The 14,631-nt window shown below is 56.0% G+C and overlaps 1 protein-coding gene across 10 annotated transcripts in view; it reads right to left on the bottom strand.

The window, feature by feature from the left end:
- Window positions 1–909: 909 nt before the first annotated feature.
- The window catches only part of ANO1 (anoctamin 1), a 172,269-nt gene continuing 158,547 nt past the window's right edge, over window positions 910–14,631 (bottom strand). For all 10 annotated transcript variants that reach the window (XM_070782481.1, XM_070782482.1, XM_070782483.1 and 7 more), the window contains 4 exons: window positions 11,539–11,591; window positions 9,442–9,626; window positions 4,606–4,711; window positions 910–2,736 (listed from right to left, as the gene is read on the bottom strand). In XM_070782481.1, coding sequence (XP_070638582.1) covers window positions 2,473–2,736; window positions 4,606–4,711; window positions 9,442–9,626; window positions 11,539–11,591 — 608 coding nt within the window. In that variant the 3' untranslated portion in view covers window positions 910–2,472. The remainder of the gene's footprint in view (window positions 2,737–4,605; window positions 4,712–9,441; window positions 9,627–11,538; window positions 11,592–14,631) is intronic.

The raw sequence follows: 14,631 nt of genomic DNA, 5'->3' as shown, positions 1-14,631 counted from the left end.
GAAACGATGGGGATTATAGGTGATGGGTTAAAGAAAAGGTGTCCCCATTCGCCCAAATGAAAACACGGGCGGGACTTCCCTGACGGTCCAGTGGCTAAGACTCCACGCTTCCAGTGCAGGGGGCCTGGGTTTGATCCCTGGTCAGGGAGCTGGATCCCACGTGCTGCAACTAAGAGTCCACACGCCACAACAAAGCCCTAGCGAGATAAGTAAATCAATAGGAAAAAAGAAAACACACTGGCAATCCTGGGATGCTCCCCTAAAGGTTTGGGGGCAATTTTAGGTCCACGAAATCTTCAGTACTACTCTGTTGGGTTGGCGGGACCAGGGGTCAGGATGTGGGGATCACGGAAGAGGCGGCTGGAAAGGTGTGTCCACCCCCACATTGTTGCTCTGTCCCTCAGTCGTGTCCAGCTCCTTGTGACCCGCTGCAGCATGCCAGGCTCCCCTGTCCTTCACCATCTCCCGGAGTTTGCTCAGACTCATGTCCAGTGAGTCAGTGATGACATCTAACCATTTCTTCCTCTGCCACCCCCTTCTCCTTCTGGCTTCAGTTGTGCATAGGTGTAGACAAAGCAACAGAGACACACACACAGGCACAATCCCACGTGCACACACAGACCCACACAGCCATACATATGCACATCCTCTCGGACAAAGTCCCAGGAACATCAGAATGGGTCCCGTGTCCTGCGTCGAGGAAATGGAGGCTTACGAGTTCCCTGAGTTTGCAGGTTCAATCATGAGGGGACTCTGAGGTTGGCCCCTTGAGTTTCTGGGGGCAGAAGTCACGTGGACAGGGTTTGGAAGGAAGATTCATGTATACAAATTTATTCAGATGCATGTTCAGCCTTTGTGTATCTGTGTACATTCACTTTTTAAAAAAGAAAAGGTTTCCATAAAAGGATATTCGGTAATCACCTCATTTTTAATACAATGTTTATATACAAAAACCCCATTTCAAACTACTTACTGTACAAGAGAAAGCAGAAGCATCAGATGGCATGATTTTAGCAAGTAACAAAAAGCTATGACACCTGCGGACGTCCCTCCTAATTGACAGCTTACGGGAATGTCCGCGCTCACCAACCACATGTTCAAGACAAACATGTTCGTGTTTTCGCCCCTCCCTTTGCTGGAACGTTTCTCTTACGTTTCTCTGCGTGCTTGAGAAACTTCAGATCATCGTTAGTATAATGGGGCTGCAAGTTGAGACCATTCCTATCAGCTATGGAGGTTTGTTTTTACAAGTTTTTTAAAATGATAATTTCCAACAGTAACATTCCTGTAAGTAAAAATATAGAGAAGTGTTACCAAAATAGAAGCCTTTATTAATAAAAATCTTTGGTAGTAACAGTAGTTCAAATTCCTCTCAATGATATTTGGTTAGCTAATAAAATAAACGCCTTCCACCTTTGAGCTACAGAGGAAAAACCCTTAAATCCACTGTAGAACTGATTTAATCAAACAAACAAACCCAATAAATATGCTGAAGCTGCAAAAGTACCCCTGGAAACCTTAAGACTTCTTGAAACCCTAAAGCTGTCTGCAGAAACGCCTCCGAGGTCACAATCTCTCACTGCTCATTTTTCTGTCACCCTGTGGGCTTCCCTGGAGGCTTAGATGGTCAAGAATCTGCCTGCAACGCAGGAGACCCAGGTTCGATCCCTGGGTCAGGAAGATCCCCTGACGAAGAGAAAGGCAACCCACTCCAGTATTCTTGCCTGGAGAACTCCATGGACAGAGAAGCCTGTACTGTTCACGGGGTCTCAGGGTCAGACACCAGCTGAGAAATACCATTTCCTCTTTCACTGTGGTGGGGGGAGGTGCCTGTCACTGCTTACTCAGACGCCTGCACCCTGCTGATTCTCTCAGAGGGAAGCCGGGGCCCCCAGGCCGTCCGAGCGACACAGCCAGGGCACCTTGCATTTTGAGCAGTGTCTCGGTTTCTGAACCCATGGAAGGAAAAGGCGATGAAACAATCTCTTTCGACCTAGAGACAAGTGACGTCATTTGGAACGGGTGTCAACAACGTCATCCCTCATCCATTTCTCTGTTTGCCCTCAAATCTCTCACCAGCTTTTGCCCGATGCTTTGGAATGCCACCTCACCTTTCTTAAGGCATCAGGAGGGTTTAAAGAAGATGACTTCTGGGGGCTCACCTCCCAACTGCCAAGGAGACCCCAGACTCCAAGCATTGTGTCCACAAAACACCCGCATCTGCTGCATGCCACCCTGTCCCCAGCGGTCATTTTGATTAACGCTGAACACTAAACAGGATTCCCTGCATAATGGTTTTGTGCAAAAACAACAGAAAACAAAACAAAACAAAGTAGAAAAAGATGGAGAAACACTGTCCTACTACAAGGCGGTTTTCCAGGTTTGCCACAAACCCAGGAGCCCAGGGGCCAGGTGGGTGTGAGAAGCCGCCTGCCCGGGATGGAGAGTGCGGTGGCTGGGGCTGCCCAGCGGCTACAGGGAGCCTCCGGGGAAGTCGGGGCCTTCCGGGGGCGGGGGCGGGGGCGGGGCGGCTGGGGCGGGGCTGTGGTTGTTGCAGGGCTCCGCCTTCTTCCGGTCCTTCTCCATCCACGTGTCCAGCAGCTGCTGCTTGCCCTGCTCCTCCCGCATGAACAGCTCCACCATGAGCACCTTCTCTTTGTGGATCTGCTGGCTGATGTCCTTGGGGATGTCGGGGATGACCCAGTCCACAAAGTCGCTCATGAACATGACCAGGTTCTGGAAGGAGAGTCAGCGTCGGGGGGCTGGGAGGGGCGACCCCGGAAACGCTCCCACCTCCCCCTGCGCCCCAAAGGACAGCACCTTGCTCCGCCCATCACCCCGGCCGTGTGACCTCAGATACCCCCTGCACCTCCCTGGCCTTGGTTTCCCCGGAGGTCATAGATGAGACAGGAAGTGGGCCCTCTTGAACAGGAAAACTGTCTGCATGAGTCTGTATCTCCAGGCTTAAGAAATGATCTGATTGGTTGTGCTTAGTCACTCAGTCGTGTCCGATGCTTTGGGACCCTATGGACTGTAGCCGAGGCATCCTTTTACATTCCTTTCAGCAGTGTAAGAGGGTTCCTTTTTCTTTCCCTCCTCAACGCATGCTTAGTCACTCAGTTGTGTCTGACTCTGCAACCCCATGGACTGTAGCCCACCAGGCTCCTCTGTCCATGGGATTCTCCAGAATACTGGAGCGGGTTGCCATTTCCTCCTCCAGGGAATCTTCCTGACCCAGGGATTGAAACCAGGTCTCCAGCATAGTGAGTGGATTCTTTGCCATCTGAGCCACCAGGGAAGCCCAAGAATAGCCCATCCCTTCTCCAGGGGAACTTCCCGACCCAGGAATTGAACCAGGGTCTCCTGCATTGCAGGCAGATTCTTTACCAGCTGAGCTACCAGGGGATTAAATACAACAAGTGCTAAGGCTTCAAGGGAAAGTAGTTAAAACGCAAAGAACACAAACAAATGGAGCTTAAGCCATCTCTGAGGACTCCGCAGGCCCTTCTGCCCTTTGTCAGGCCTCCCAGGATTGCCCTGAATCCATGCCAGCCGCCTCTCTGCTTACATTTCTGGTCTGTAGAATGCAGACGAGTTGGCTTTCATAGACTGATGGAAATCTCTAGTTTTCAAACTTCCATCTGACCAGCACTTGTGAGCACATGTGACTGAGTCAGTCTACTGGTCATAGAGGGTGCCGGTTCCCCCCCCACCCCCCGATCCCCCGTCATCTTTCTTGGTTGACGTTCCCAGCCCTCAGCTGTGGCCGCTGACACTCAAAGCTGCCTGTCTGCAGGGAACTGCCCCCTTCCGTCTCCCTGGTCCTGGCCTGAAGCCAATGAAGGGCCACGTGGGCAGACCAGAGGCACTCTCCTGCATCAAGGTGGGCCCACTTGTGTGGCAGGATTCACGCTCTGGCCCAGGCCCCCTTCCTGCTGAGCAGCACCCACCCCACCCCAACTGCCCCGCAACAAGGGCTTCCCTCAATAACCCGTTTGCACCAGAATCCTCATCTCAGGCTCAGCTTCTGGGGAACTGGGCCCCAGATACTAGTCTGACTGCAGTGGGTTGTGGAAGGCTGGTGGTCGAGGCAGGGGGCCTCAGGGGCTGGGGGTCCTGGCGGGGGCCACAATGTGTAGAGGGGCAGGGCTGGGGCTTGACCCCAGTTCCTGGGACCCCAGGCTAGGGGGACACCCCGGAGGCAACCTCAGCACGACCGCCCCAGCTGGGGTCTCAGTGCCGTGTGCCGGCTGGCTTCCGGGTCTGGATCCTTGGCCTCAGGGTTAGCTCCCCTCCCGGGAGACTGGGACTGGCAGGGCCGGGTCCCCTGCTTGCTGGAGGTGGGGGCTGGTGTCAGCCAGGACCCCGCCAGCCCTGACCACCTCCCATCCCCACCTTCCTTTAACTCAGGAGGGTCTGGGACCTCTCCTTGGCCAGGGCCTGGGGTCACCAGCACCTCACACCCCAGGGTGACCAGGGTGAGTCCTCCAGCCTCCAAACCCCTGACCCTGGCCAGTTCCTGCCCTCCTGACCCTTTTCTGGGCAACAGCGCATCCTTGGCGCCTCAGCCCCCAGCCCTTCCGGAAGTCGAGCAGGCCCTCGCACCTGGAAGACGATGACAAAGGCCAGCCGGGCGGCCAGGACGGCCCAGAAGTCCTTGGAGATGTCATACTTGTGTTCCGACCATGGCGGCTCCCGGTAGTCTTTGTACCTGCAAAATCGAGGTGGGCCTTCAGGAGGAGCTGGGGTCCGGCTCCGCCGCAGGACTCGCATCAGGAGAGCCTGGGCCGCCTGCAGGACAGCCCCCAGCCCTGCCGGCTCACACAGTGTGGGGGGCTTCTCCCCACACCAGAAGGGATCCCGGTGCCCACGTGGGCTGGGCAGGCCTGCAAGGGTGTCCCCATAAGCCCAGCTGGGGGCCCACAGCAGGGGGCTCTGGGACTATATTGCCCAGGGATCCCAAACTCTGAAGGTAGTGCAGCCCTGGTAACAAAAAGAACCCCCACCCTGGAGACTCCAGTGAGTCACACACAGGAAGTGGGGCCTTCCGGGTGGAAGGGGATGGGGTCCCTAAACCAGAGCCTCAACCCAGCCCACCCGCCCCCTGCGTCCACAGAATTCCAGGCCATGTGCTGTGAGATCCAGTGTGAAAACAGCTTTTTCAGGCTTTCCCCTCTCTGTGGGGGAACTATTGGAAAAAAATGAAACGTTCTTGCAAAGTAGCCCATGTATGAGGTTAAACACACTGCTGGTGTGGTCAGGCCCACCCTGTCCCCTGCCACCTTGCCAGCCCCAGTGCCCGAAGGGCACCTCCCCAAGTGTTACGTCCTTATCTCCCTGTGATAAATATCCACCCACCCCTCTTCTTACGGCTTCTGGATGTGGCTCTTGATGCCCTGCTGGGAGACAGTGCTCACTCCCAGGGCCCCCAGGGCCCGCCTCTGCTCCTTGTACAGCGGGAGCATGGGGGCCTCCACGGCTCTAGTTCTGCCTTTTTGTCAGAGGTCCAGAGATGCCCGAGGTGGGGGCAGAGGAAGAAGGGGAACCCGGGGTTCTGTCCCCACCTAGGCCCCCCAGCTGCTCCCAAATTTGGGGTGCCCGGTTTTAACAGGACCAACCCTCTCTGTGTGGGAAGAGCTTCCCCAAAGCCGCCTGAGAAAGCCTCGCTTTCTTTCCGAGAAAGGGCGTTTTCCAGGTACAGGGCTGCAGGTGCATTCTGCCGGTCACTGGAAAGCTGGGGCCCCATTGGGGGCCCAGGAGAGGAGGCCCCTGGCTCTGGGGGTGTGGGCCTGGTACAGACCCAGACTGGGCTCCCGCCTCACTGTGTGTCCCTGTGGCATCGCTTGACCTCTCTGGGCCTCAGCCTGGCATTCCCTCACTTAGTCACGTCACAAGAATTTAGTGAGCAGTGCTGCATACCAGGCCCCATTCCAGGGGTTAGGGCTGTTGGGGGCACAGATAGGGCCCCTCATCCACAGAGCTGTGTGTCTTCTGAGGCAACAGGACAGAAGTCTCAGAAAGCCTGCGCAGCAGTAAGCTGCCAGTCCCAGAGACAGGATGGGGCGGGGAAGGCACTCTGGTGCCAGCTGCTGAGCTGTGCAGAAGTTGTACAACCTGATCTCCTATGGGAACAAGCGGCCACTGCTCTCCCACCGTCAGCAGCCACACACACCTGCTCCTCCCTCTTCCTTCTGTGCTCAGGGCCAGCCGCACTAGGATGCTGGGAAATGTGTTTGTGCTACCTGGTGAACTCCTACACATACCTCAAAGCCCACTTACAGACGTGTCCAGGTGCCAAGCCCCACCACCTGCACTGACCTCTGTGAGAGATGATCTTGCTGTTTCCCCGGCTCAGCTCTTGCACTCAGCCTGCAAGCTCCCCACACCGGGGACAAGAGTGCCCTCTCTGGAGCTGGCTGTGCGCGTTCAGTGAGACCATGCTCGCTTCAGTGTAGTGATAGATGGTGGCAGTGATCACAGCTGTGCGCGTTCAGTGAGACCACGCTTGTTTCAGTGTGGTGATAGATGGTGGCAGTGATCACAGCTCTCAGCTGCTTTTTTTATACCCACGGCCGCGGGCTGGGCTGGGTACTGCTCCACCTGCAGCCGACTACCTGGGAGGTGGCTTGAGCGGGAGCAGCTAGCAGCGTGGAGCTCACAGCACTCACAGGACTTAATTGTGGCCAACGGACAGGTGGGCCTGACTAAAGCCACAGTCCCAGGGAGCAGAGAGGGCTGGCCATGACCTTCCAGCTCTGTGGGGGAAAGGTGGCAAGGGTCTCACTTAAAAAGGGGGTGTTTGGGTGGTCCAGGAGCTAAGAGTCTGTGCTTCCAGCGCACGGGGCCTAGATTCGATCCTTGGTCAGGGAACTAGACCTCACATGCTGCAACTAAGAGCCGGAGGGCGGCAGGGAAGACTGAAGATCCCATGACCTGGCATGGCCAAAACCCAAAACCAACCCCCACAAAACCCCCGGGGTCTTTGGCCTGTTTCCTCAGCCCTCCCGCTGCCCACCCCGCTGCGTGACCAGGATTCCTGACCAATGCTCGGATAGGGGGCTACTTCGAAGACCTGGGTGCCTGGGGCTCCATTCTCGAGAACCAACGCTTACCCTGTAAACACCAACACTGACCTTTTGAGGGGATTTACAATAAAACGAACACCTATCTCCCTGCCTTCTTTGTTCGAAATCATTCTTCTCTGAAATTCATTTTGAGTTAAATAGGTTAGACTGAGCGTGTTCTTGGTGTGGGGCGTTCAAACAAAGCAAGAGAGGCGAGCAGGGGGCCCGGACTGGAAGCTCAGGGGTCTCTGGAGCCCAGGCCTGCTGATGATGGGGAGGAAGGGACCCCCAGCTCTCCAGGCCGACCCTGCCCACGGCGGCCACGCGGGAGTTGGAGCAGCTCACCCGGCCTCTTCACATCTGTGTGCCCTGAAACATGCGGTGGGTGGGCCTCTGAACAGCCCGCAGCGTGTCATGTTGTGTATTTGCGTGTCGTCTGCCTTCTCTCATTGGCAGGCCTGGCTCCAGCTTGTTCATTTTCACCGCTGTACGGGTCTCAGAGTAAGTGCAGTGCCTGCCCTGACTCGGAACACACAGCACGTCTTGTAATTTAATCCCTGGGGCTCACCGGGACACAGGTGCTGTTCAAAGTCATCAGCTGCACCTACGCAGGGCGGGCCTGCCTGCCAGTTCCCGGGACCCCAGGTGTGCTGTTTTCCATTTCTCGGACCTGTTTTTTTTGCTGTTGGTTGTTTTGTTTTTGTGTTTTGTTTTTCTTCTGCAGCCACGAGCTACTGCTCATTGCTGTCAGTACCCTGGAGCCTGGCAGCCTCCTTCACAGCCTGCTGCCAGGTCAAGGGTATGAAGACAGACAGGTGGGCTTAACAGAGCTAGGTGCACAGTAAGAGTAAACAGGCTTGGAGTGAACACCGCCCTGCACAGAAAGGCCCGGGCCTCGCCACTCCGGCTTTGCGACATGTGTCTTGGTCCCTGAGGGCTTCCTGTTCTGAGTCTCAGGCGGTTTAGCCCGTCAGAGGATACTGAGCGAGCTGCGGCCACACTGCCTCCGCTCTGCCCCCTGCCCTCAGCCTCATCTTGGCCCGGGGCCCATCACACCACAGTCCTGTTTCCTGAGCCGGGATACGCGGCTCCGGCCCGCTCCCTCGGTCTCACCGTCCACCATGCTGGGCCTTTACGCTTTACGCTCCAGAGCCCACCCGTGCCCACCACCCTGCTTTCACCCACATGCCCTCTCCCTGGAACGCCCCCCATGCCCCCACCCTTCCCCTAGGCTTCCAGCTACTATTACGCCTTTAACTGGATCTGTTTACGCTTCTGCTGCCCCCTGTACAAGGTCCCTGGACAGCAGGGTTCATGTTGCCCGTTCCCAAGTCCCTAGGCCCGAGCCCCCAGCCCCTAACCCTGCCAGGCTGGCCCATGGAAGATGCACAGTGAATGGCCAGGCCTGGCTGTGCCCCTCGCCCCCACCACCCACACCCCATCCCTGCCCCCGTCTCTCCTGGGGCACCCCTCGCCCCCACCACCCACACCCCATCCCTGCCCCTGTCTCTCCTGGGGCTCTCCCTGCCTGCTCTGAATGACCGTCTCAGGTATCTGCTGCTTTTGCCTATCCAGCATCCATGACCCCTTGTTTGAAAACCCCAGTTTTCCTTGAGATGTCCCCAAATCTATGGCCACAACCCCACACCCTGGCATATAACCCAGACCTAGCCAGAGACCCCACACTCTGGCAACAGTGATTGGTTTCAAGGAGGGGCCTGTGACTGAAGGCAGGTCAGTGAGACTCAATCCTAGGACTTATGCTGACTTGTGGGAAAGAAATATTCTTCCCACCAAGACTTTTGAGTAGAGAGGACTGCTGGGGGATTCCCTCCTGCCTGCCGGAAAATGACGCCAATGTGCAGGAGGCATGTTGAGAGGCAGTGTCAGAATGGGGCTGGATGACAAATGGCAGGCCCTGGATCCAGCCATGCCTGAAGCTATCCTGGACTTCTTAGTTAAAGGACGTGATAAATCACCTCCTACCTCCATCCGGTAGAAGGACGGTGAAGGACAGGGAAGCTGCAGTCCATGGGGTTGCAAAGAGTCACACACGACTGAGCAACAAGCAACAACAACAACCTCCAACCCAGGAATCTCTTTTTTTTTCTTTCTCTGAAGCAAGATTGAGCTGTTCTGTGATTTGCCCGAAAAGAACTGGGCAAAAGAATTGGGTTTTTTCCAGAAGCCCACCAAATGGGGCTCTTTAAAGAGAGTTGTTGGGGATTTCCCTGGAAGGCCGGCAGCTCAGGCTCTGCGCTGCCAGTGCTGGGGGCCTGGGTTTTATCCCTGGTCAGGGCCTAGGTCTTACATGGTGCAACCAAAACCCGATGCAGTCAAATAAATGTAAAAAAAAAAGAGAGTTGCTGGGCGGTACCTGCAGATCTGCACCTCGTAGCCCAGATCCAGGGGGTCGTTGGGGGCCGTGCCGTTCTGGAAGTCGCTGACGTTGAAGGAAGAGAGGGTGTGGTTGACGAAGCCATGCATGGTCCCGTTCTCACTGTACATGTAGAGGTACACCAGGCGAGGGATGAAGTCAGACGTGAAGGAGATCACAAACGCCTGGCCAGGGAACGGAGTGGTCAGTGTGGCCCCCATTGGGGAGGGGGCGCTGCCCCACCTAAGCCTGGGCAGCGCTGGCCCTGGGGCCTGGCCAGTGACCCACGTTGGCAAACGTGACCCCATGGCCCCGGCTCGCCAAGTGAACAAATGAAGGGTTAGGGGCACCCCATCAGCCCCTCCAGCATTCTGAGGAGAGCGCTGGGGATGAGAACAGGGCGCCCTGGAACGAGGAGGCTGGGGGACGATGCTGGCTGCCTCTTGCTGGCTGGGTGGCCCTGGGCAAGTGGCCTGACCTCTCTGTGCCTGCTTTTCCTCTTGTCAGACAGGGCTAACTGCACCCACGGTAGGTGCCTCTCCTTCCTGGCTTGTTTGAAAGGGAATGAGGCAGGAAGGGAAGATGCCTTGTATTCTGCAAAATCTAGATCCAGCTCCCCTGTGCTGGAGCAGTCCCCGAGACAGAGTGGTGCGATGCCAGTGTCAGAGCAGGGACCTGAAGGCCTGGGGTAAAGACCAGCTCTGCCTCTTGCTGGCTGTGTGACCCTGGGCAAGCCACCTGACCTCTCTGTACCTCAGCTGTATCATCTGCAAGATGGGGCACTGCCCCTGCCTCCAGGGGTCATGTGCACACTTGTGGGCATTCTATGGGAAGGACTTAGCAGTTTCCGGAACGTTCAAGATGCGGCTGCTGCTGTGATCGTTGCAGCTGGTTGTTCTCACGAGACGCCCCATTTGTTCCCAGCTGCTCTGTTCACAGCAGCCCCATGCTTACGCTGCACACAGAGGGGCTGTGCCTCGGTGTTTCCAGCGCCTCCTCGTTAAAACGTGGCCCCCGGCTCAGCTGGGATGGGTGGACGAGCTCTGCCCACAGCCTCCCTTTACAGATGGGTTTCAAAGCCTTAAGCCGGCAGGAGTGGGTGGCTGATGGGGGTGGCCTGCCTCCAGGGAGAGCACGTCCCAGGGATCTGAGGGTTCTTGTCTGGGCTGAGTGTCACTTCCCGTGCTATAGGGACCGAGTTAGCCCCATGACTGTGACCATCTGCTCCAGGGGGCTGTCTGCCTGGCCCCCCTGCCCCCGCCAAGATGCAAGGCGGCAGCTTCTGGGGGGCTCAGGCTCTGCCAGTGGGTGGAGGGGTGAGGGCCACATGACTGCAGACATTCCTGAGGTGCTCGTACTTGGGGTTCATGTGTCATGAAGGTGTGGACCAGATGCGCGGAGGGAGGGTCATGGGGGTGCTGTTCCCAGCAGGCTCGCGTGCGCGCGCGCGCGCGCGCGCGCGTGCGCGCGCGCGCGTGTGTGTGTATGTGTGTCTCTCTGTGTGTATGTATGTATGTGCACGTGTGTGTGTATGTGTGTATGTATGTGTGTCTCTCTCTGTGTGTTTCTATGTGTGTGTTTGTGTATGTATATGCGTGTCTGTGTATATGTGTGTATGTCTGTGTGTATGTGTGTGTATGTGTGTGTCTCTGTGTGTGCATGCATGTATGTGTGTGTATATGTATGTGTGTGTGTGTGTGTGTGTGTATGTATTTGGCTAGCAGGTTCCTCTTCTCTCCATGTTTCATTTCCCAAACCTTCTTTAAAGAGCAGGTGTGAGCTTCACATAAAGGAGAAAAAATGAACTGTTTTAAAGAGCAGAAGAGTTGCTGACATGGAATCTCTTTCTCTGGGTCTCCCTTCCGCCCTGTCTGCCTCTATCTCCTTCTCTCAGGACTCTGGGGAGAAAGGGGACTAAGGGGCCTAGGTGGGCGCAGTGGAGGGTGTTGCCCGGGTTGCGGGGAGCGGCTGAGGAGCTGTGTCATTCCCGCCCTGAACTCGCCCCACTCCTCAGCAGAACCAGGAGGCGCTCTCTCAGCGGGGCTGCCTGAGGCTGTAGGCGGAGACCAGCTTCCCGAAGGGCCCCAAGTCACTTACGTTGATGATGACGGCAAGCTTCCCGACGCCTCTGAGGATATTGTACCAGATTCCTGGGGGAGGGGCCGAGAAGCACAGGTTCAAGACCCTCTTTGCTGGGGCTCTTAGTAACTCGAGCAAGCCCGCGGCAGGCTGGCCCTCTTGTGGGACAGGTCAGACGCGTGGTAACTGGGAGTATTTGGGGAGGGCCCGGGGCAACCTGGTGAACCACAGAGCCCACAGCTTGTACTGGCTCAGCGGCTGTTTGTAAGCCAACTAGATTCTCAGAGAGATGCTTAGAAACACCTGGTTCCCAGTTCTGAACAATCTGCCTTGAAGCTGTGTAAACTACTGACTGGTTTTTCTAGAGAGACAAAGATTCAATTTACATGTAGCTTCCCCCTCCCCAAAGAGTCCATGCAGCAGTAATTAGAGACAGAATCCACAAAATTTGGTGTCCAGAAACTTTTACATAGCTCTAGTGCTAGGAGTCGGAGAAGGCAATGGCATCCCACTCCAGTACTCTTGCTTAGAAAATCCCATGGACAGAGGAGCCTGGTAGGCTGCAGTCCATGGGGTCGCTAGAGTCGGACACGACTGAGCGACTTCACTTTCACTTTTCACTTTCGAGCATTGGAGAAGGAAATGGCCACCCACTCCAGTGTTCTTGCCTGGAGAATCCCAGGGACGGGGGAGCCTGGTGGGCTGCCGTCTATGGGGTCGCACAGAGTCGAACACGACTGAAGCGACTTAGCAGCAGCAGCAGCAGCAATGCTAGGAGTGCCTGCTCTTTGGAAGGAAAGCGATGGCAAACCTAGGCAGCATATTAAAGAGCAGACACTACTCTCCCAACAAAGGTCCGTCCAGTCAAAGCTATGCTATTTCCAAAAGTCATGTATGGTTGTGAGAGTTGGACCATAAAGAAGGCTGAGTGCTAAAGAATTGATGCTTTTGAACTATGGTATTGGAGAAGACTTTTAAGAGTCCCTTGAACTCCAAGGAGATCCAACCAGTCAATCCTAAAGGAAATCAGTCCTGAATATTCATTGGAAGGACTGATGCTGAAGGTGAAGGTGAATTTCCAATACGTTGGCCACCTGATGAGAAGAGCCGACTCACTAGAAAAGAGCTTGATGTTGGGAAAGATTGAAGGCAAAAGGAGAAGGGGATGACAGAGGATGAGATGGTTAGATAGCATCACCGACTCAATGGACATGAGTCTGAGCAAACTCTGGGAGCTGGTGAAGGACAGGGAGGCCTGGCGTGCTGCAGTCCATAGGGTTGTGGAGTCGGAGACGACTGAGTGACTGAGCAACAGTGCTAGAAAAGCCATAGTCAGGGATAGGTCAGACGGCGAGCCAGGGTCAGGAGCCAAGCCAGGGCCTCATAGCTAGTGCGGCCAGGAGCACATCTTCGGTAACGTGAGTGGGCAGCAGTGAGGTGCAAACCACACCCGTCTGGACCCACCTTGGTCCATCAGCAGGAGACGTGGGGCTGTGCCCAATCACAGGGGAATGGGATGACCACACAGCACTTGGAGCATCGCCAGCTGCCCCGCTGGCCTCGCTCCCAGCAAAGACGAGAATCAGGAGGCCCAGGAAGGAAGCCTGAGGGCCCAGAGTCAGCCCCCCTCTTTAGGGCCCCAAGGCTATGGCTCCTGGAAAGGGCCCCAACATCCCTGGCCACCCCCGTCCTCACCCTGACGGTGTCTTATCAGGCCAGGAACACATTATCGCAGACTTGGGGCTGAAACTCTGTCCCACTCACCCTCTCCCCCTGCCTGGAGCCAGACAGATCTGAGATGGTGACAACAGAAAGGGCTGGTGGGGACAGTGGCAGGTCAGGGGGTCTCCACCCAGGGCCCATAAGGCTGTGCATGGGTGTTCCTGCCCTCGCAGTGAGTGCCTGTTTGCAGGCTGCATGCTGATGGTCAGCAGAGACAGCAGGAGTTCAGGCCCATGTGCCCCAGAATCGGGAAACCACCGGCTCAGACCCAGCCCCTGAGGCAGGTGTGAGGTGGCTTCCCAGCCCTGGCCGGGGACCACTCCACAAGGGCAAGCGCTTCCAGTGCCCCATATATGGACCTTTGTTGGCAAAGTGATGTATCTGCTTTTTAATATGCTATCTAGGTTTGTCTGGGAGAGTTTCCAAACTTTTCCAGAGCTTGCTCAAACTCACATCCATTGAGCCGGTGATGCCACCCAAACATCTCATCCTCTGTCGCCCCCTTCTCCTCTTGCCCTCAATCTTTCCCAGCATCAGGGTCTTTTTCCAACAGGTCGGCTCTTCACATCAGGTGGCCAAAGTATCGGAGCTTCAGCTCCAGCACTGGTGAGTGTTTGCTGAGTGACTATGTGAGTGTAGATGGTCCCTCCAAGCAGCCTCTTCATGCCCAAGCAGAAGTTGCCACAGCCAGGTGCGCGGGAGTTTCACCAGTCTTGCCTGCTCCTTACAGAATGCTGTTGCTGTGGTTTTTTCCTTTAGTCATGTCCGACTCTTTGTGACCCCGTGGACTGCAGCCCACCAGGCTCCTCTGTCCATGGGATTCTCCAGGCAAGAACACTGGAGTGGGTTGTCATTTCCTTCTCCAGGGGATCTTCCCGACTCAGGGATAGAAGCTATGTCTCCTGCATTGGCAGGCGGGTTCTTTACCACTGAGCCAGCAGGGAAGCCCCACAATGTCAATGGTTGTATACAAATCGGGATGATGTGTTTTTTTAAAAATTTAGACTAGCTGCTTCTGCAAGAGCCTCAGCTCCCAGTTGGCATCTCTGTGACAACAGCTGGCGGCGGCTGGCAGTGGCGTCCCCTTCAGGCCACACCATGCATTGCAGCTCTCTCTGTACCAAGGCAACGCCGTTGATCACCACAAGTGGCTTCAAGAATCACATTTATCCAAACCCAGACCCTACTAAAGCCTGGAGAAGAAAACCCTCCAAGGGCAGGGTGTTTCAAGGGAGCCAAGACCAGGCACTCCTGTCCACTCATTCATGGGGTCCCACACAACCTGAGCTTGAGAACTCTGAGTGGGGTGCTGGAGTGCTGGCCAGTCCAGCAAGTTGAGGTCTCCGGGCAGGGGGCTCCCTTGGGAGGTGGCTCCTGAGCCCAGCAGGA

This window comes from Bos indicus, chromosome 29, assembly GCF_029378745.1.
Source record: "Bos indicus isolate NIAB-ARS_2022 breed Sahiwal x Tharparkar chromosome 29, NIAB-ARS_B.indTharparkar_mat_pri_1.0, whole genome shotgun sequence".
NCBI classification, from domain to species: domain Eukaryota; kingdom Metazoa; phylum Chordata; class Mammalia; order Artiodactyla; family Bovidae; genus Bos; species Bos indicus.
This window is presented reverse-complemented; position numbering and strand designations above follow the sequence as displayed.